The 22,219-nt window shown below is 45.0% G+C and overlaps 1 protein-coding gene across 1 annotated transcript; it reads left to right on the top strand.

Annotated features, from left to right (window-relative positions):
* The first annotated feature begins 16,122 nt into the window (after nucleotides 1–16,122).
* On the top strand, nucleotides 16,123–21,956 carry HHEX (hematopoietically expressed homeobox). Its single transcript, XM_090277961.1, has 4 exons — nucleotides 16,123–16,551; nucleotides 18,692–18,870; nucleotides 19,029–19,079; nucleotides 20,859–21,956. Exons 1-4 carry the CDS (start codon nucleotides 16,188–16,190, stop codon nucleotides 21,075–21,077), a joined length of 813 nt encoding a protein of 270 aa, XP_090134087.1. The 5' UTR covers nucleotides 16,123–16,187; the 3' UTR covers nucleotides 21,078–21,956.
* Nucleotides 21,957–22,219: the final 263 nt, after the last annotated feature.

Genomic DNA, 22,219 nt, shown 5'->3' with positions numbered 1-22,219 from the left:
TCACTCCCGAGTCGAACTGCACAGCCATTCTCGGCAGTGCAGATAGACTCTTAAGAAGCTACACCATCGTCTCTCGAGACGGACGGCTGCCGACGACGACTGTATCAACTTATGTATGTACTTATGTGCCTGATCATGGTAGACAATTTATATTTGTTTATACATTTATATTTAATATAATAACTTTGCTCTTTTTTTGTGGAGGCTTCCTGTTTTTCCATTCAGTATTTCAGATCCCCCAGAAATAGGTGCGTACCCAGGGAATAAAACAATAAGCATGAGATTCTTGTTTAAAATAGTGCTCACACACATTACCATTGTTTAGCCAATAACAAGGCTTTATGGAAGCATAGAAAGTTGTTTATGAGTCATATCTGAGATTAGATGCTTGCTTTGCTATTTATTAGTTCTGTGCCTTTGGACAAGTTATTTAACTTTTGTGGGCCTGCTTCCTCAGCTATAAAATGGAGTTATCTATCAGATTATCAAAATGTAGCAAGTTTCTTAGGCTTCTAGGCTTGGAAGTATCCTAAGGTGGGAAATAATAAGCAGTCATTTTGTGGCAGGTCTTCCAACCACTCCAAGGCTAAACTCCATGTGTGACATCCTCCTACTCTACTCCCACAATCAGTGCTCCTGAAGACCACGGAGGAGAAGGGTGTCACACACTCTGGCTCAGTGCCATGAACCACCAGGTGTAGGGGATGCTCCCTTTCATTTTGACCCTTGTCATTTTCACAGCTGCTACCACCACCGTGATCGCCACTATGATTGCTGCTGTTGTCATCATTCCTTCTCTTCATTCCCTCTGAAAATTCTTAAATATTCTGTTCCATCCAGATGTTCACTTTATTGCTCAGAAAAACACAATGGACATATTCTCCCCTAGAAACCCAGAAAGCCTCTGTACACAGGGTTGGGCTTTCACCTGCTCTTTCTCCTAGCAGTGAAGGGGTGATTCTCAGTGATTCATATTTGATGATGTCAACTTGGTGCTGGAACAGTGCTGGGTGCTGGACGACTGAGATACAGCTCCTGTTTTTCAGGAACAACTAGTCCAATGGTGTCCCTCTCTAGTCTTGGGGACTATACCCAATTTCATTAAGTTCCGTTCCCCAACCAACCCAGGCACTCATCTTTTTCTCTGTTTCTCTTTTACGCCACTCCCACTTCAACCATTCAATCCCTTTTTCCTCTGGTTCCCTTCCTCCCCCTTTCAGATATGGCGCTTCTCTTTTTAGCTTGAGTGACTGGGTAGCTGGAGGTACCAATAATCAAGATCATAAACCCAGAAGGAGGAACAAATCAGAATCATTTTTCCTAAACTGGCAAAGATTTAGAATAATACATCCCACCTCTTGTTATCAATTTTTTTTAACACAGACCATGCACAACAGTATTTTGCATAATTCATAAAGTTAAAAATATCAGTCAACCCAAAATTGTTTGAACTTCAACCCAGGAGAAGGAGAGATGGGCTAAACAAAGTTCTTCATACCTTATTGTTTGCTGCCAGGCAAAACTTATTCTATTCCTCTCAAATAGAAAGAAGTTAAGAACATACTGGGTCAGGCATGGGGCTAAAAAATTTAAAGGCAGTGGGTACATTTAATCCTTACAACTGTATGATACAGGTGTGATTAATAGCCTGGTTTTTAAGCTAAAATAAAAAAACACAGGCTGTAAAAAAGTAACCTTTTCCAAGGTTATAGAGTTAGGAAGTGTCAGAGAAAGGTCCATACTTCTAACCAGTGGGTAACACTATCTTCTATATTCATAAATATATATACAAACAGTATACAAAAAGCCCAAATGCTAAGCAAAGGGAAGACCAGAATGTTGTCCATGTGGTATCTGGGTCATTGCTACACTCATAACTGTAATAACTTCAGACTCTTGAGTATTAGCTTCATTGAATTTTCCAGCTCTTGAGGATTCATGCCATGTGTTCATTTTAATTAAATTCACTAAAATTACAACAATAGAAATCAGATAGTCTGGAATTTGTTTTCAGGATATTTATTCACTAATATTATTATAACAAGGCTCCTTCAGGGCAGGGACCTTGTTCTAGTAAATCTTTTTTTTTTTTTTTTTAATCCTCACCCTAGGATATGTTTTTTGATTTTAGAAGAAGGAGAGAGAGAAAAACATTGAACCCGCAACATTTTTGGTGTACATGATGACGCACTAACCAAGTGAGTCACCCAGCCAGGGCTGCCTTATTAATCTTTCTATCTCCTACGGTATAATAGACCTCAGGTAATTTCTGATTGGAAAACCTCTCTGTAACTGAACATTCCTAAAACCCAGATGGTGTACTTTATTTTGGGCAATATTTGTCACTCTATTATCATAAAAAGAATTAGGAGAGCCCTTTGGTCTGTTTCTCTTCCACTGTTACTCGTCGTCGTCGTCCTCGTCGTCGTCGTCGGCAGCCGTCCGTCTCGAGAGACGATGGCGTAGCTTCTTGAGAGTCTATCTGCACCGCCGAGAATGGCTGTGCAGTCCGACTCGGGAGTGACAATCCCTGCCACACTTGTTACAGGTGAAGGCAGATGGCCGTTGTTGCTGCTGCTGACGCTGCTTCCGCCTCGATCTTTTCTGGACCGCCTCCTCGTTGCGCGCAGCCTCTGCGCGTGACGTACCTTGCCTGACAGCGAGCCTCCAGGCTAGGCGGTTGTCTGCTTGAACTTCCCATGTGTTGAGATTGATGGAGCATTGTGTCATGTCCTTTTTGCAGATGTCTTTGAACCGCAGTTTTGGGCGCCCTGTCATCCTCTTGCCTTCTGCTAGCTCGCCGTAGAGGAGGTCTTTGGGGATACGGCCTGCATCCATTCTTTTGACATGGCCGAGCCACCTGAGGCGTCTCTTGCTAAGAACTGCATGCAAACTGCTCATATTGGCTCGCTTCAGCACCTCGGTGTTGGGGACCTTATCCTGCCAGGCGACATGCAGGACGCGTCGCAGGCACCTCATGTGGAAGCTGTTGAGTTTCCTTTCGTGCCTTGCGTAGGTGGTCCACGTCTCGCTGCCATAGAGGAGAGTGCTGAGTACGCAGGCTTGGTAGATGCGCAGCCTGGTTTTCTCAGTGAGGCTGGAATTGTTCCACGCTCGCCGGTTCAGTCTGGCCATAACTGTGGCTGCCCTGGCGATTCTCCGGTTGACCTCCAAGTCGACTGACAGAGAGCTCGAGATGGTGGACCCGAGGTAAGTGAAGTCGTTGACAACCTCCAGGGTGTACCCGTCGATGGTGATGCATGGGGGAGTCCCCGTGCCTTGAGCCATAACATTCGTCTTCATCAGGCTGATGGCTAGTCCGAACTCCTTGCATGCGTGGGAAAGGCAAGTGACTAGCTGCTGGAGTCCCTCTTCGGAGTGTGATGTCAAAGCTGCGTCGTCGGCGAAGAGCATCTCACGGATGAGCACCTCTTTGACTTTGTTCTTGGCTCGTAGACGGGCCAGGTTGTAGAGCTTGCCATCGGATCTGGTGTGAATGAAGACACCCTCGCTGCAGTCCTTAAAGGCGTATTGGAGGAGCATGGAGAAGAAGATTCCGAACAGCGTAGGCGCGAGGACGCAGCCCTGCTTTACTCCGCTGCTGACTGGGAAGGCCTCAGAGGTTGCGCTGTTGTAGGACACCGTGCTGTGCATGTTGTCGTGAAAGGACATGACCACAGCAAGCAGATGTGGTGGACAGCCAATCTTCCGTAGCAAGCTGAAGAGACCGCTTCGACTGACCAGATCAAACGCCTTCGTAAGGTCGATAAAGGCGAGGTAGAGTGGTTTATGCTGCTCGTGACACTTCTCCTGCAGCTGGCGTGGGGAGAAGATCATGTCCACTGTTGAACGGCCAGCTCTGAAGCCACACTGGGACTCTGGGTAGACGCGGGAAGCAAGGGTCTGCAGGCGGGCAAGAGCTACCCGGGCGAATACTTTGCCGACGACGCTGAGGAGAGAGATGCCCCGGTAGTTGTTGCAGTCGCTGCGGTCTCCTTTGTTCTTGTACATGGTGATAATGTTGGCATCTCTCATATCCTGGGGGATGTAACCCTCCTTCCAGCAGCAACAGAGTAGATGGTGGAGCGGCTGTAGCAGGACTGGTTTCCCGCTCTTTAGGATTTCTGGAGGGATTCCGTCGCTTCCTGGTGCTTTCCCGCAAGCGAGGCGGTCGATGGCTTTGCTGAGCTCTGCCGCAGTAGGTGGGGTATCTAGCTCCTCCATGACTGGTAGGTCTGGGATGGTGTTAAGAGCAGTGTCTGTTACGGTGTTCTTCGTTGCGTACAGCTCGAGGTAGTGCTCGGTCCACCGCCGCATTTGCTGTTCCTGGTCAGTGATGACCTCACCTGTCTTGGACTTAAGGGGGGCGATCTTGGAGGGGATTGGGCCTGTTGCCTTCTTGATACCCTCATACATTCCTCGTGCGTTGCCTATATCGGCGGCTTCCTGAATGCTTCTGCACAGGTTTAGCCAATAGGTGTTGGCACAGTGGCGGGCGGTCTTCTGGACTTTGTTCCTGGCAGCCCGTAGAGCTTGAAGTGTACTGGGAGTGGGCGTGACCTTGTAAGCCAGTAGGGCCTTCCTCTTAGCCTCGATCACGGGTTCCATTTCTTCCCAGTGAGCCTCGTACCAGTCAGCGTTCTTCCGCTCTTTCTTCCCGTAAGCAATAATGGCGGAGTTGTATATGGCGTCGCGGAGACGTGGCCAATTGGATTCGATAATGTCATCTGCCGCCACTCCCTCGCCGAGTGCATCTTCCATCTTGTTGATGAATTGCTGGGTCTTAACTGGGTTGCTGGCACAACTGGTGTTGATGCGTGGACGACCCTTCATCTTGGAGTGGTGCAACCTCTTCGGCATTATGCGCACCTTGCTTACCACGAGGGCATGGTCCGTGTCGCAGTCTGCACTGTGGTAGCTGCGGGTGAGGAGGGTGCTGCCAATATCCGTTCTTCTGGTGATGACGAGGTCAAGCTGGTGCCAATGGCGGGAGCGGGGGTGCCTCCATGACACCTGGTGGATCTCTTTGCACTTGAAGAATGTGTTTGTCACGCACAGGCCGTGGTGACACGAAAGCTCAAGCAGTCGCTGACCATTCTCATTGATCTTTCCTCTCCCAAAGTTTCCAAGGCAGGTGGGCCAGGCCATGTGGTCGGCTCCTACTCTTGCGTTGAAGTCTCCAAGGAGATAGAGAGCGTTACTTCTGGGGATCTTGGATAACGCTTCGTCCAGTGCATGGTAGAACTGTTCTTTCTCTTCGATGGTGGCGCAGAGGGTTGGGGCGTACGCGCTAAGAATGCTGACTGGGCCGAAAGTTGTTGACAATCGGAGGGTAAGTAATCTCTCTGTGCCTCCTGTGGGTGGCTCTATGGAGTTAACAAGCGTGTTCTTCACAGCAAACCCAACACCGTGCTGTCTTGGTTGGTCCGGAGACTTCCCTTGCCAGTAGAAGGTGTAGTTGGTTTCTCTGATAGTTCCGTTGTCGGCCAACCGGGTCTCCTGTAGAGCCGCAATGTCGATGTTTAGTCGTGCCAGTTCCCTATCGATGACAGCGGTTTTCCTGGCACCCTTGATCCACGGAAGGTCTGCAGTAAGTCCGGGGCACATGGTCCTGATGTTCCAGCTAGCGAGGCGAAGAGCCGGAGGCTTCTTTCTTGTTGTTTGCTTGGAATTAACTGGTGCGGGTGTTTTGTGGCCCACTTTTCGAGAGGCGCCTCTCTGATCCCCACGCACCCAGTGGGGCAGGCGAGCCATGGCGAGACGGCACCTAATTGGCTGGGGCTGCCCAGCTTGAGGCGGGCGGTAGCTGTCCAGTGAGGTGCGATGACCTCTCCCACCGTCAGAGGAGACCCCTGGCACTCGTTTCCTTCGCCAATCGGATGAGCTTATAACCGGTATCTGTCTCCTCCCATGTTGAGTCGACATCTTGCGATGACGCTGGAGTGTCCTCTCCAGTGAAACTGAAGCTACAGAGCCTGGGCAGGGTGATATGGAGGGTCTGCTGTTGCCCATGCAGCAGACCCCCCCTCTCTTCGCAGCTGAAGGGTCCAAGGGAAAGACAAAGTCAATACAGCTTGGCTTCAGGTGCGCCGCAGGAGTTGCCGGTGTTGACTACAATGTCAAACCGCCTTAGGGACTCCGGCTCCGGATTTTCTGTCGGGGTTTACTCCCTTAGCCTTTCCCCTTTCCACTGTTACTATTGTAGTTGTTATCACCATCATCATTGTGGTTGTCATAATCATCACAGCAACTACCATTTATTGAATGCTTATTGTATGCCAGTGATTTACATGCAATAATTCACTTAATCTCAACAATATTATGAAAGAGACATTATTACAACCCTTGTGTTACTTTTGAGGAAACTGGGGCTCAAAATGGTTTAAAAACTAATCAGAATTCACAATAAGAAAAGGTGAAGCCAGAATGCAAAATCATGTTTGTTTGACTTCATTCATTCACCCTTTCAAAAGTACCTACTGAGCACCTATCACATGCCAGACACTGCTTCAAGAAGTGGGTTCAAAAATTTTAAGGGGTATGCAGCATACAGCCTCATTCTTAATCCCACCCCTGTGTCCACACTTTCAACCAATGTATCACTTTCTTGGGATCCATAACTTCAGGTAGAAATTCCCCTCTTAGGTCAAACCTTGGCATGATTAATATTTTCCACTTCTAATGGTCCCAGACTTCTTTGATGAATTGATTGTTAGTCATTAAGTATTTCAGGCCGATATCACAGCTGGGGGAAAAATGTGTCCTTGGGAAGCCAGATTATGTTTTATCTGAGATGATGTCATAGCTAAGCCAGACAGTGAGTTCTTTTTTTTTTTAGTATATTTCATTGATTATGTTGTTACAGTAGTTCCAATTTTTTCCTCTTTGCTCCCCTCTGCCTAGTACCCCACTTCTCTCCAGAAATCCCACCCCCCCTTAGTTCATGTAAATGGGTCATGTATATAAGTTCTTTGGCTTCACCCTTTCCTATATTATTCTTAACATCCCCCTGTCTATTTTGTACCAACCGATTACGCTTCTTACCCCCTGCACCATTTCCCCATTTCTCCCCCACCCCCCTCTCAGTTGATAACCCTCCAAATGATCCCCATAACTGTGATTCTGTTCCTATTCTGATTTGCTTAGTTGGATTTTGTTTTTATTTTTTAGATTCAGTTGTTGATAGTTGTGAATTTGTTATCATTTTAATGTTCATAATTTTGATCTTCTTTTTCTTAAATAAGTCCCTTTAACATTTCATATAATAATGGCTTGGTGATGATGAACTCCTTTAGCTTCACCTTGTAAGGGAAGCACTTCATCTGCCTTTCCATTCCAAATGATAGCCTTGCTGGATAGAGTAGTACTGGTTGCAGGTTGCCTTTCATCACATTGAATACTGCTTGCCAGTCTCTTCCTGCCTGCAAAGTGTCCTCTGAGAAATCAGTTGATAGTCTTATAGGCATCTCCTTGTGGGCAACTCTCCGCCTCTCTCTTGCTGGCCCCAGCACTCTCTCTTCATCTTTCACCTTTGGCACCTCAATCATGATGTGTCCTGGTGTGGTCCCCTCTGGGTCCAGCTCACCTGGGACCCTCCGTGCTTCCCGGACCTGTATGTCAATCTCCTTCGCAAAATTTGGGAAGTTTTCCTCATTTTTTCCAATTCTTGCTTCCTCATTCTGCATTGGTTGACTGTTTTTTTCTTCCTTATGTTCCAAATCATTGATTTGAACCCGTTTCCTTCCCTTCACCATTGGTTTTGTGTGGATTTCCCTTCGTTTCACTTAGCATAACCTTCACTTCTTCTCTTATGCATTTGCCATACTCAAGCATATCTGTCAAGCCTCTCAGCATCTTTATCACCAGCGTTTTGAATTCTGTGTCTTGTAGGTTGTCTATCTCCTCATCCGTTAGGTTGGCTATCTCCTCATCGCTTAGTTCTCCCACTGGAACCTTCAATCATTCCCCCTTTTGGGCCATACTGCTCTGTCTCCTCATTCTGACAGTCTCCTGTGTTTGTTTGCCTCCGCGTCCCAGTTAGAACTGTCACTCCTGTTATGTTGTAAGGGGCGGATCCTTAGGGATTTCTCAGTACAGCGTGACTTGGTTCACCATGTTGTGGCGCTGTATGTGGGGCAGGGGTTTGAGAGGGAACAATGCTGCCTTCCCAGCACTCGCGCCTTTTCCAGGCACCTCTCCCACTTCTGCACTGGACTGGCGCTCCTCTAGCTGCTGCCCTGGCCGTTGTTCCCAAAGTGGGTGGATCTGCGGACATTCTAGGACCATGGGGGCCCTTTAAACAAGCGGACTCTGCTGAGAGACCGGCAGTTTCTGCCTCCACCCCAACCCCCATTGGTCTGCACAGTCAGAAGCAACGAGGCTTGATTCTCCCTGGTGCTCAGACTGTGAGCTGCAATGTCCGGTGAGGAGCTGGGAATGCACCCCAGGTGTCCCTCCTGACTTTTTAAAATGTGTGGCTGCACTTTCTGACAACCTGCCACTGCCACTGCTGCTGCTACCACACCATGTCCTCTCTGCCCTGCTCCACCCCTCCTACCTGTCTTTGTTTGCTGGACTTCCACGCAGTTTGGTTTCCTGGAACTTCTGGTTGTTTCTAGGTTTTTAGGTAGTTGTATTCCTTCTTAGTTGTGGAGGGAGACCCAGCGTGTCTGTCCATGCCTCCATCTTGGCCGGAAGTCCCCAAGGCAGTGAGTTCTTGTAGGCTAAGTTCCAATGTCTTTACCATGAACCCCCCATTTTTCTAGAAGGTGATTATCCAAGCTCTAATTGATTTCCACACTTCCATGTCTCTTTGTGAACCAAAACTTTCTCCATGACCCCGGCAGTCTTGCTGAACAGGGCCTTGTGATTTCTTTGTGGTTCTGGCAGTATGACATTTGCTGTCTTTTCCTTTTCTCGGAATAGAATCTCTAGAGTGCTCCTTAGAGTTAAAGATGGGGAAATTTGTACCCATAAGGTTTCAAATGATTTCATGAAAATTAAAAATCAGGATCAGAATCTGAACTGGCTTTAAATTTCCTTCAGACATTTGGTTCCTTGGCAATAAACTTTCTTTTTCTCTCCTTTCTGGGTGGTGTTTAGAAGGACACCTGACTGGTGAACAAACATGCGAATGAAGGAGCATAGAATCCAAGGAAATGGGTTGTTGGGCTGAATAGGAAGAACCCGTGGTCCAGAGAACTTGAGTCCTGGGTCATCATGTCTGATACTTTCTCAAGGGTTGTTGCCTAGGAGTTAGGCTGCATATCCACAAATTAGGATTATGTGTCAAAATATCACTTCAGATATTATAACCCTTTGTTAATTATTACACAGCACATTCCTGGCTTTCATGTGACATCATTTCATAATTTGGAAATTATATAAAAACTTTATTGAGATATCATTTATGCCATAAAATTCACCAATTTAAAGTTTTTTTTTTTTTTTAAGGATACTCACAAAGTTGGGACTTCTGGCCAAGATGGAGGTGTAGGTAGATATCCTTTGCCTCCTCATACAATCATGAAAAGGATCACAAGTAACCTCAAAACAAAAAACAATCAGAAGTACCAGAAAATCAAACTGTATGGAAGTCTGATAACCAAATATTTAAAGAAATATTCATCCAGATGGATAGGAGGGATGGAAATGGGGAGCTGGGATGGAAAGGACACAGTGTGGTGGTGGTACAGAAACAAACACAGGAAGGCTGCCAAATTAAGGAAACAAAGAAATGAAAGGACAGATCAAAGCTCCAGAAAAAGAACTAAGTGAAATGAAAATAGCCAACCTATCTGATGAAGGGTTCAAAACACTGGTTATAAGGATGCTCAGAGAACTCACAGAGTACAGCAAATGCATAAGATAAGAAATGAAGGATACACTAAATGAAATAAAGAAAAATCCACAGGGAACCAATAGTGAAGGGAAGGAAGCTGGGATTCAAATCAATGATTTGGAACATAAGGAAGACATAAACAGTCAACCAGTACAGAATGAAGAAACAATAACTCAAAAAAATGAGGAGAGAATAAGAAGACTCTGGGACATATCCAAAAGTGCCAACGTCTGAATCAGAGATGCCAGAAGGAGAAGAGAAAGAGCAAGAAATTGAAAGCTTATGTGAAAAAATAATGAAACATAACTTCCCTAATTTGGCAAAGGAAATAGACATATAAATCCAGAAAGCACAGAGAGTCCCAAACAAGCCAGACCCAAACAGGACCATACCAAGACACATCATAATTAAAATGTCAAAGGTTAAAGATAGAGAGAATCTTAAAAACAGCAAGAGAGAAAGAAGAGAGTTACCCATAAGACTATCAGCTGATTTCTCAGAAGAAATTTTGCAGGCAAGACGGGACTGGCAAGAAGTATTCAAAATGATGAAAACCAAGGACCTACAACCAAGATTACTCTATCCAGCAAAGCTATCATTTAGAATGGAAGAACAGACAAAGTGCTTCCCAGACTAGGTAAAGCTAAAGGAGTTCTTCATCAGCAAGCTATTATTATATGAAATGTTAAAGGGTCTTATTTAAGAAAAAGAAGATCAAAACTATGAATAGTAAAATGATGACAAACTCACAACTATCAACTGAATCTAAAAAAAAAAACTAATCAAACAACTAGAACAGGAACAGAATCATAGGTATGGAGATTATATGAAGGATTATCAGTGGGGATTGGAAATGGGGATAGTGGAGGATTAGGAAGCATAATAGGTAGGTACAAAATAGGCAAAGGGATGTTATGAATAGTAAAGGAAATGGAGAAGCCAAAGAACTTAAATGCATGACCCATGGACATGAACTAAGGGGGAAATTGTTGGAGGGAAGGGGTGTACCAGTTGGGGGGGGAGGGGAAAAAACAACTGTAAGAGCATAATCAATAAATTATATTTAAAAAATGATATTCACAAAGTTGTGTAACTACCATGACAATAAATTTTAGAAAAATTTCATTACTTCAAAAAGAAACTCTGCCCATTAGGAGTTACCTTCCATTTATTCCCAACTTCCTTAGCTCTAGGCAACCACTAATCTACTTTCTGTCTCTGTAGATTTGCCTGTTCTGGACATTTCATGTAAATCCAATTGTCAGATATGGTCTATTGTGTCCTCCTTCTTTCACTCAGCAAAATGTTTTCAAAGTTCATTCATGTCTCAGTACTTCATTCCTACTTATTACCAAATAATATTCCATTGCTTGGATGTACCACATTTTATCTATCCATCCATCAGTTGATGGACATATGCGTTGTTTGCACTTTTTTGTTCTTATGAATAATTCTGTTATGAACATTTGTGTACCAGTCTTTGTGTGGACGTATATTTTCGTTTCTTGGGTATATACCCAGGAGTGGAATTACTGGGTCATATGGTAATTCTATATTTAACTTTTTCAGACACTGCTAGAATGTTTTCCAAAGCAACTGCTTCATTTTACATTGCCATAGCAATGTATGAGAGTTCTGAGTTTCCATGTCCTTACCAACATTTGTCGCTTAAAAAAAAAAAAATATTATAGGTGTCCTAGTGGGTATGAAGTAGTACCTTATCGTGGTTTTGATTTGCATTTCTCTGATGGCTAATGATGTTGAACATCTTTTTCATGTACTTATTAGTCATTTGTATATCTTCTTTGGAGAAATGTCTATTCAGATCTTTTGCCGAGTTAAAAAATTGGGTTCTCTGTCTTTTTATTGAGTTCTTCATCACTTTTAAAATTGAGCAAATAACTATCATAAAATGGTACCTAAAGCTCCATGGTCATTCAAATTCACCCAGATTATGATCCTATGAAAGGTACACTGTGGTATGTAAAATGTGGACATCATTGGAAGTGACATCACTGGGGTGACATCATGGTGCCCGCTGCCCATGTGGTCCAGAGCCTTGATCCCATTCACGACACAAATGAAACATCTTTATTTGATCATATTAGCATTTTGTTAAGTTAGTAGAGCCCTAAACCTCTAATTAATTACATTTTATCAAATTTTAAATAAAATGTAACACAATGATTTGATACATGATTAAATAAATGACTTAGTCATTTCAACAGCTGAAGATAATAAAACTTTTAGTGTAAGTAAAAATAGAGCCAATTGTTACAGTACAATCCATTGTGCTTTCCGACTATCACTAACCTGAAGTTTCTCCTCTACCTATACTTATTGAAAATAAGTTGCAAAAATTTTACCTAAGTTCCTACTAGATAAATTAGAGGTGAGAACCACCTTCTCTTCTTACAGTTTGGTCTCTTGCACAATAGCAGTGACTAAAATAAATGGTGCCAAATTTTTGGAGAGTCTTGTTTAATTCAGAATATAATTAAAATCTCATGTAGCTTTATTGGTTTTAGTATCCAGCAGAGAAAAAATATTGAAACTCCAAGAGATTTTGAATTAAATAGCTACAACAGTTTTGTTTTATTAGTTTTGACTGTGTGAAAAAAATTATAAGGACAACTTTGGAAAAATCTTGTTCTTTTAGAGCCCCAAATGACTTTTAAAACAATAAAACAAACTATAAAACCTACACAAGTGATATTAAAAATTATGTAGTTCAATAAATGTGACATTCACAAATGTGGTTGTAATTTTTTTTTAACTATAGTGAAATGAACATGGATCTGACGATTGGATTTAGAAGAGGTAGTGTTATATAGCTTAAAAGAATTAAGTGCTTCAATTTGCTGGTGAGGATTATGTAGCTGAGTTGGAATGTTATACCAATGCTTTTTAAGATCTCCATCCACTTCACAGGGTCTGTGGCTAAATAAAAGAAAGGGATGATGCTTCATTTTCCTATATTAGTGATTATTTCCCTGGCATTTGACATTTATTTTTGAAAGTTTTGTAGAGTTATATCTTTTTTGGTGGCTGAGTCATGCACAGAACAAATTATAAACCCATACTATTTTTGAAGATAGAGAATAAAGGCTGACTAGTAAAGGCATTAAATGAATTGTTGTGATCATCTCAACCACTTGCTACGTAGAAGGAGCAGAAAAACAAAGATGAGGGAGAAACATTTTGTGAGAAAATAATAATCAAAGTTATCTGCTTAGTCCACTGAGGTCTAAATCATTGAAGGCCCCAAAATAACTTTTGAAGCCACTTTTTAGCTCCAGATAATGATTGTCCTATCTTTGTCCACAGATCCTGTGTCTGTCCCTGGTGCACAGAAATGCATGTTTCTTTCATAGTCTCCCAGCACCTGCCTGAATTCTCCATCAGGCCATGTGATGAGAATAATTACTAGTGAAGTGGGTGCAACATCAGACCAGACCCCAGAGGCACCCATGATCCACAAACAGTCCTCCACAGATAGTTCTCCAGGGCGACACACCATATGCACTTGTATGCAGACTTAACAAGTAATTCAAAGAATTTTTACCTTAAAAAAAATGAGACAGTGTTTTCGTTTTTAACATTATTTGCCTCTTTGTAGACACATATTTGTGTGCATATATGTGTATATTGAACAATTTAAAGTAAGTTGCAGATACCATAATCCTTCATCCCTCGTTTGCCTGCACCTCTCAAGAACAAAAACAGCTCTGACTGGTGTGGCTAAATTGGTTGAGCATCCTTCTGCAAAATGGGTTTGGTGCCTGGACGGGGTGCAAATGAAAGGCAACTGATCGATACTTCTCTCTCACATTGATGTTTTTCTCCCTCCCTTCCCCCTCTCTAAAAATAAATAAAATCTTAAAAAAATAAAAATATTTACCCGCAACCCCAATCTCACTACTAACACAATGAACATTAATTTAATAATGTCATATAACATACAATTCATGTTCAGTTTTTGCCCATTATCTCCCAAAATGTCTTCTGTGGATTTTTCCTTTTAAATAGAGAATCCAATCAATTGGGGTGATACAATGAGACCTTGCAAAAATTCTCATCCTCAACAATGTTTCACTCAGTGGTTTTGGTGATCAATAAATATTTTTTTGAATGAATTGTTACATTTTCTGATTTTTCAATCTTTCTACATTTGTTAGCTGGCATTCTTTCAGCTTTACCATCTACCATCTCTTTCTCTGAATATCATTACAGGTACTCAAATACTATGAACTGTTAATAGTCAATGTGCTATAATCCATAACATGTTTTTGATGCTTCAATTACCCCAAATTTGGCCAACGGAAGACACTTCAAGGCAGTTCCTGTTTTCTCTAGTTTTTGGCACAAGGTGCCACCAGCACACCTTGTACTTTCCCTGCCCCAGGCTTAGAATCAGCCACTTCTTCAAGGACCTACTTTTGCTGTGAATAGATCACACATCCGCATCATTTAATTCTCCCAATATTCATGATGTATACAGTACATGCTCTCTTCAACTCCACCTTTCTCTTCAAAGACATTGTTAGTTTTGTTGTTTTGTATAATCTCCCAGAGATACTTTATATAATATAGCAAAGGCATATTCATTCATACCTCTCCTAATGTTTTAACTCCAGCGATAGTGTATTATGCTCCATGTGTTTGTCTATACCTGCAGCTCTTGTCTGTCCTCATATTCTGAAAGATGTCCATGACCTACCCCCACCCCCGCCACCCCCCAAAAGGTTAAGAACCTTTAAGCGAAGTCTTAAATACTTCAGATGAGAAAAGCTTGGGGAGGGTGATGAACCAAAGCTGCACTGGCAACACTCACATGTTATTCCCCAGATTTGGACTATTGGTCCCTCTCCAGGCTCGTTCTTCAAACATCACTTCCTTGAGGAACCCTTTCTCATCCTTAACACATCCCTTTCCCCAACTAGCTGATGTCCCCTTGTTATAAGGTTTCAGATCATTCTATACTTCTATTTTATGGCACGAACAAAAGTCACCGTACTAAAATTGGTTTCCTGCCTTGGTGAGGACAGGAACTACATCTGTCTTGTTCACTGTTGGCACAGAGTATTCAACAAAAATATGCGGCGTGACACTCGATCTCGATCCGTCTCGCTTCCAGTCCATACTTCTTCGTACTGTGGTCCTGCTGCAGTTGCAGAAATAGTTCCAAGATGTAAATAAAAAATCTCAATAGAAAAAGCTCGGGAGTCTTTTCATTTCTAGGATTAATGGAGGACCTTAGCTGAAACTGCTCACCGCAAGGTGTGACGACCGCGGGAGGGCGTCAATCAAGAAAATGCCCCCTTGCCCCACAGGCGAGTGGAGCTGCACAGACCCGAGGCCACACCGGGTAGCGTCACAGCTTCAATAGAAAACACGTGCAAAACGGAAAAGCGGGGCTGCGCACAGCTGCGATCCCTAGGACCCGGGGAGAGGGGACATGGAGCACCCCCACCACCACCGGGTCAGAGAATGCACAGTTTCTGCCCGGAGCCATAGCACCCAGGCTTTCCCTTGATTCCTACCCCAGGGGGTTCCTGCCAGCGTCCCAAGGAAGTGGCTGAGTCCGGGGGCCCACAAAATGAAACGGGCTGGAGCAGCCAAGAGTCCGGAGCACCCGAGGTCTAGCCGTCCTTGCTTCACTGGGATGCAGCTAAGGGCCGTTGATCCCTCTCCTTGGAGCTGCCCCAGACCCCCCGGGTACTGTCTCCCGCTGAGAGCTCAGGAGAAGCCCGGGGCAACGGCCAGTGCCACCGCTACTCCAGGGTGTGAGCCGACCAGGGAAGGCACCCCCAGGGGCGGCCCTGCCAATGGCCTCTATCCTTGTCGAGTCCGAGTACAGTTATCCCCTGCCTGGGGCCAGAGGCCGCGACCCTGGTCTTGGGCCTGGATCAGTGACCCCGAGTTTCGGCAGAGATGCCTCCCGGCTGGGCGAAGACTGCTTGAGTCTGCGTTCCCGGAAGCTGTTTGCTCTCGTCTCCTGTGATGGACGCGGTCCTGGGCTTTCTTCGAGGGCGTCCCGGGCCAGGGTGCCGGGAGCCCCGAGCGACGACGGCTGGGCACCAGGGAGCAGGTCCTCGGAGCCTGGAAGCCAGCGCGTCTCGGGGGCGGGGAGCTCGGCCGGCGGGGGCGGGCCAAGGTTGGGGGAGGGAGGTGGCTCCCGGGGCTCCGCGCTATTGGCCGCAGGGCCCGGCGGCAGGAAGGGGCCAGAGAGCGCGGCCCCACCCCACGACCAGCAGAGCCTATCGCCGGGAGCGCGGAGCGCGGATAAATGTAGCGCCGCGGCGCGGGCGGGCAGCTCTCCGAGGGGCCGGAGCGCGGCGGAGCCATGCAGTACCCGCACCCCGGGCCGGCAGCGGCGGGCGCCGTGGGGGTGCCACTGTACGCGCCCACGCCGCTGCTGCAGCCCGCGCACCCGACGCCGTTCTACATCGAGGACATCCTGGGCCGCGGGCCCGCCGCGCCCACCCCCACTCCCACGCTGCCGTCCCCCAACTCCTCCTTCACCAGCCTCGTGTCCTCCTACCGGACCCCGGTGTACGAGCCCACGCCGATCCACCCCGCCTTCTCGCACCACTCCGCTACCGCGCTGGCCGCCGCCTACGGACCCGGCGGTTTCGGGGGCCCGCTGTACCCCTTCCCGCGGACGGTGAACGACTACACGCACGCCCTACTCCGCCACGACCCCCTGGGTAAGGCGGCTGGGGTCATGGCGGGGCCGAGCAGAGGCGGCGGCGAGGAAGGCGCCACCCGGCAGGTGGCAGCGCCCAGGAGGCGGCGGGGGCGGAGGGGTCGGCAATAGAAAGTTGTGGCAAAAGCGATTGAAAAGCGGCTCTCGTGCGCGCGCGGGGCCCGGAGACGCAGGCACCGGCGGCGCGCGGCCGGAGTGACCACACCATGACTCAGATTGGTTTTCCTGAACCTTGCAGGCGTCGGGGCGCGCGGGCCCAGGCGAGACCTCGGGCGCTGCTGCCGGGGCTGGCAGCCGAAGGCAGTTCTGGGGCGCGCGTGTTGCCTTGGGTGGGGTCCCCTAAGCTGGAGGGACGGGGAAGGGAGTGCCAAAGCGCCCGTGTCTTCTCCTGCGGGGCAGGGGTAGTTGCCGGGTTCGGGTGGTTACGGGGCTGGACCTGGTTCAACAAGCTTGTGCAGTGAAAGAGCCTGACCCTTTCCGTTCATACAGGAAATCTTGAGTTCTCGATAGGAGTAAATCTGGTTTCAGAAGCTGTTAAGTGTTTTCCTGGCTGCGTGAAGCAGACCCTTCCCCCGGAGTAGTGCACGTTGCTGATTATTTTATCGACATCCTCAATACAGACAAATTCAGGAAACACTCGACTTCTGATAGCCGGGATCCGTTTTTCTGATATTGTTCATTTCCTCTGTGTGGGATGTGACTTTATGGCAGCTAAAATAACCAGTTGCTTCCTTTTTTTTTTTTTTTTTTTTTTGAGGCTGTTTTGCACCAGTCTGAAGCCTGACGTAAGCAAAATCTCAAATAAAGAAACAATGCCAGCTTTCAAAGTGTTTAGGCGAAGGCCTGCAGACCGACGGACGGACGGACGGACTGTCGGACACGTCTTTGGAGTAGGAAGGGCTCGCGGACACCATGGGCATATGGAATTGGCGAGGCTTGACCTCTCAGTGCGCAGCCTGAGACACCAGGCACCCGAGATCCGCGCTCCGGTGGCCCTTGGAGCCTCTGGCATCTGAAACCCCAGGGTGAATAAGGAGATCTGGGCTCCTTCCCTTGGGCCAGTAGGGTTTTAAATATACTTTTTGTTATTAGCAGCTTCTGCAGAGACCCTGAAGACATCTACCGTTTTAATTAACATTTAATGTCATTACAATGGTACGGCCTCTAACTCAGTTCCTCACTTTCTCATTGTTAGAGAGATGGTGGTGGAGGATTACATTTTAGTTTTTTTTTTTTTAAAGTTATTATGTTTCCAGCCTCGAAGGATTGGTGCTGCGGCCCCGGAGTGGCTCTGTTATACTTCTGGGGCCAGAGCAGGACGCTCAGCTGGGCCGGGCCTGGGGGCGAACGTTTTCACCCAGCGCGCCCTGGGTTTCCTTGGGTTACTGCTGGGACTGCGCAGGAGGAAGCAAAGGGTTTTTCGAGATAGACCAACAGGAAACACATTGACGGAAATGTTGCCATAGCCCACGGGGTGGCTTTAACTGGCCGCCCCCGCGGGCCGGGTGTGAAATCAGAGGAGGCCGCTGCGCCCTGGATCCAGGATTGGAAGCTCCACGCGCGTCCTAAGGCCGGCGTGGGGCTCAAGGGCTTCCCGTGCAGCCTGGCGCGCGGTCCCCTGGTTAAGCTCCCGCTGTCGGCCTCTGGCCACAAACGCCTTTGATAGTGTAACGGCCTCGCTCCTCCCCAACAGACACTTTGGGTATTTGGAAAGTGCGGTTCACCAAGGGAGAGGACCTAGGAGTGCAAAAAGTTGTAGATAAATTCGAGAACGACTGCTTAAAGAACGTCATGGTAGTTGAGGCTCAATCTATAATAGGTGTGCTTTTGGGGATCAAAAGATTTGTTTGTTGCTATCTAGCTATGGTGTGATGATTGTGTGTATGTTTCTGTGATTGTCCAAGGTGGTCTCTGTGCATATGCAGTGTAGGTGTGTGACTTTGATTCTTTTCGTGTCTCTGGGTATGTATGCGTATTGGTGGCAGTATGCTGAGTCCATGTGTCAGAATTGTATGCGAACATGTCTGGTTGAGTGTTCTCCCAAGTCGCTGTGCCCCCTATTGCACCCCCAGGGCCATGCAGGTCTTGGGTCATCAGGCAGCTCCAGGGCCATCACTAATCACCACTCCTGCTGCCCACAGGCAAACCACTGCTCTGGAGTCCTTTTTTGCAGAGGCCTCTGCATAAAAGGAAAGGAGGCCAGGTGAGGTTCTCCAATGACCAGACTATAGAGCTAGAGAAGAAGTTTGAGACCCAGAAATACCTCTCCCCACCTGAGAGGAAGCGTCTGGCCAAAATGTTGCAGCTGAGCGAGAGACAGGTGAGCTTGCCTGGGGCCTGGGGCAGGTATCGAATGGCCTTGGAGCCATCCAGTGTCTGTTGTGCTGGTCTGCTCTACCACCTGGGACCTGCCTCCTTCCCACTGGGTCCCTCAGGATTCTGGGCTGGTGGCAAGTTTTCTTTCTCCTTTTTCTGTAGGTCAAAACCTGGTTTCAGAATCGACGCGCTAAATGGCGAAGACTAAAACAGGTATGGACATGGTTCCGTTTCTATAGAAATAAATATTTTTATCAGGTTATCTCAATGCAAGGCCTGTTATAGGTTGTATGCAAAAGTCATTTGAGAGACTATTTAACCTCTTCACCTTGATTAAAAAGGCAAATAGTCTTGCTGAAATTCAGCATGAGTTGCTCAGGTGGCAGTAATGCTAAAAGCACCTAATGCAGTTCCTATATCAATTATGCTTGGGTTTTCACACACTGGCTTGTAAAACTCCTGGCTAATTGTTTTATAAACCCCATATGTTGTTTATCTAATTAACGCAGGAAAGATAAAGTAATTGACAGTAAATGACTTAAGCAGTTATCTTTGGGAGAAAATTGTTTCTTTTATTTACACAGCCATAATAAAACCAGGCAGAGCCCAAGGGTAAATATAAGGAAATAAACACCTTTAAGTTTTGTTTGCACTGTGTTTTAGAAGAATTAAATATCAAAAAGTTTAAAAATTACTTTCTATGTAATGCCGGCTCTTAAAATGAATATAAAAACAGGTAAGAGACTATCCAAACCTCTTTGAAAAGTAGCTTAAACTTTCTAACAGTCTTCCCTCCAGTGACCTTGTTACACAATATGTAATAAAAAGTAAAGGCTAATTCAGTTTTTAAAGGCACTCTATTAACTTAAGGTTAGAGATTTGTTCATGATGTCCTGATCTGGATGTCTTCTCCAAAATAATCTGACAATTGATGAATTGTTCATTGCCTGTGTGTGCATAGTTTATAGTAAGTAAAATATTTTTGAAACAATAATACAAGTGGGAGAATTGAAAGCAGTGTGCTTTTTAAAATATAGTGATCATAGAGCATTTCACTAAAAACAAGAGTGTCATAAAGAACACTTTGAAGCAGGAAATAAAATTCAATTAATTTTATTCTAATATGATTACAGATATTCAGGTTCCCTCTCAATGTCTGACCTTGTGCATATATTTGTTAGATAGTTGCAAGCCTGGTGAATCTATTCTATAGTCTTGCTTTTAAAAAAACCTTATGTTTCTGTATAGTGTGTATGTCCATTTTAGACAAACACAGGATTAAAAATTCACTGACTCATTCATTTCTTGGTCAAAAGTATGGCTGCAGTTTACCAGGGACTTAAAAAGTAGAGATACCTATGTAATAGAATATTTTCCGGAACTTTACCCCTGATTTTAAATAAGTTGCAGGTGCTTCTCTTTTTTAGTTGGCATCATTCTTCCAATTCTGCATTTATTTATTTGCCATGATTTTGTAACCTGTTACACATTTATGTGTGTATGTTTTTAAACGTACTTCAGAAAATGGATGACAAGGATTCAATCTAATAATTTTGAAACTTTATCCTTAATTACTATTTAGCATTCATTTAAAAAAATGTCTAGAAGCCTCTGTTAATTGGAAAGATCTAACTATTTGAAGAATGATGATAATGTGTGTCTGTAGGGATCTGATTTTTCCCCCTAATCTTTTAAGAATCTTGAGATCATGGGTTTTGGCTGGAATTAGTGTTCATATGACATAATACATTTAGAGCTATATCTGTGATTGGTTCTTATTTGGCAAGATTATAATCTCTCTCTGATATGAAAAGAACTTCTTCCAAAGTGAGAGAAAAAAAGGATGTATTAGGTATATAAAGATTACAGCTGAAAGCAATTGATAAACTAAGTTAAAAAGATGGTAGAGGGTGGAAAGACACTATGATTTATGTCTCACCTCCTTTTGTATTTCATGATCTACCAATATCCATTTTCATCCTCTTTATTCAGGAGAACCCTCAAAGCAATAAAAAAGAAGAACTGGAAAGTTTGGACGATCCCTGCGATCAGAGGCAAGACTTGCCCAGTGAACAGAATAAAGGTGCTTTGGATAGCTCTCAATGTTCGCCTTCCCCTGCCTCCCAGGAAGACCTTGAATCTGAGATTTCAGAGGATTCTGATCAGGAAGTGGACATTGAGGGCGATAAAGGCTATTTTAATGCTGGATGATGATCACTGACTTTGGCACATTCAGAAAACTGGACCTGGGAAATGATATTTGCAATTGAAAAATCTCTATAGACAACTGGAAAACTATGAAAAAGGGAATCAATTTTCTGGTGTTCTGGAAACCTAAAGTATTTGGTGCACTAGCTAAATAACAAACACATTGAAACCTTAATTTTGACTTAAGAAATAGTTTATATATTGATTTTAGGTTGTATGATAAGGGGACTTTTCACTGATTAAATTTACTCCCTTTTTAAAAAGTAAAAATTTCTATTTATAAAAACTAATTTTGAACTTTTTGGTTGAATTTTAAGTTATAACTTTAAATATTTTAATAGGATCTTCTTGAATAACTTTTTTATAATCTTCATCCCACTTAATGGAAAACCAAAAGGTACCCCAAATCCAGAGGTATGCTTTGGAAAGGGGGCTCACATTTCAGGCAGCCTTGGAATATTTTAAAAGGAAATATTCTTTATTTTTATATTATATTCTTATACTGCTGCCTTAAATCCATAAAGCAGCTCAGATCTCATCTCCAGGATGAGTGTGTGTTTTGTTAGAGAGATATAACTGTTAATCTTAAATGCTTGTTTTGTGCTATCACTTAGTACCTGTTTGAGTAAGGTGTTAAGGATAGTACTGCCTTATTCAAGCAGAGAAACTGACTCATTGGTAGTTAAAATTAAGCACAGATGAACTGGAAGTAGCAGGTTAATTAAATGTAACTAGATTGTAGATATTGTGTCTTATATCAAACAGTGTTTATAATGTGTATATATATAATTGTTCACTGTCAAAAATATGACCAAAATGATGTTTCGTTGTTTTGTTTTTTAAATGAGTAACCTGCCTATAAAATAAATATGTCGGAGGGCCGATTGACTTTGTCAGACCTCTCATTCTTTGATTAGAACAAACCCACACCTGTTTTTACAGCTGCCTCCGGGTGCCTGGCGTGGTGCTGAGCGCTGACGCACCAGCGCTGGAGCCTCAGGTGGTGCGTCTCGCTGGGGCTCCCGAAGCCGGAGCCCGGGGAGCGGGGTTCTGCGCCGGGGCCAGCGGGTGGGCACCTGGAAGGCAGGTTTGGGCCTTTTCCTGGGTGTTTGCCATGTGCTGGCTGTGTGTGCGCCTGCTGCCGT

The sequence above is a fragment of the Furipterus horrens genome, unplaced genomic scaffold (genome assembly GCF_987537825.1).
Source record: "Furipterus horrens unplaced genomic scaffold, mFurHor1.1.pri manual_scaffold_5, whole genome shotgun sequence".
Lineage (NCBI taxonomy): Eukaryota > Metazoa > Chordata > Mammalia > Chiroptera > Furipteridae > Furipterus > Furipterus horrens.
The sequence above is the reverse complement of the archived record's forward strand: the minus strand, read 5'-3'. Positions and strand labels throughout refer to the sequence as shown.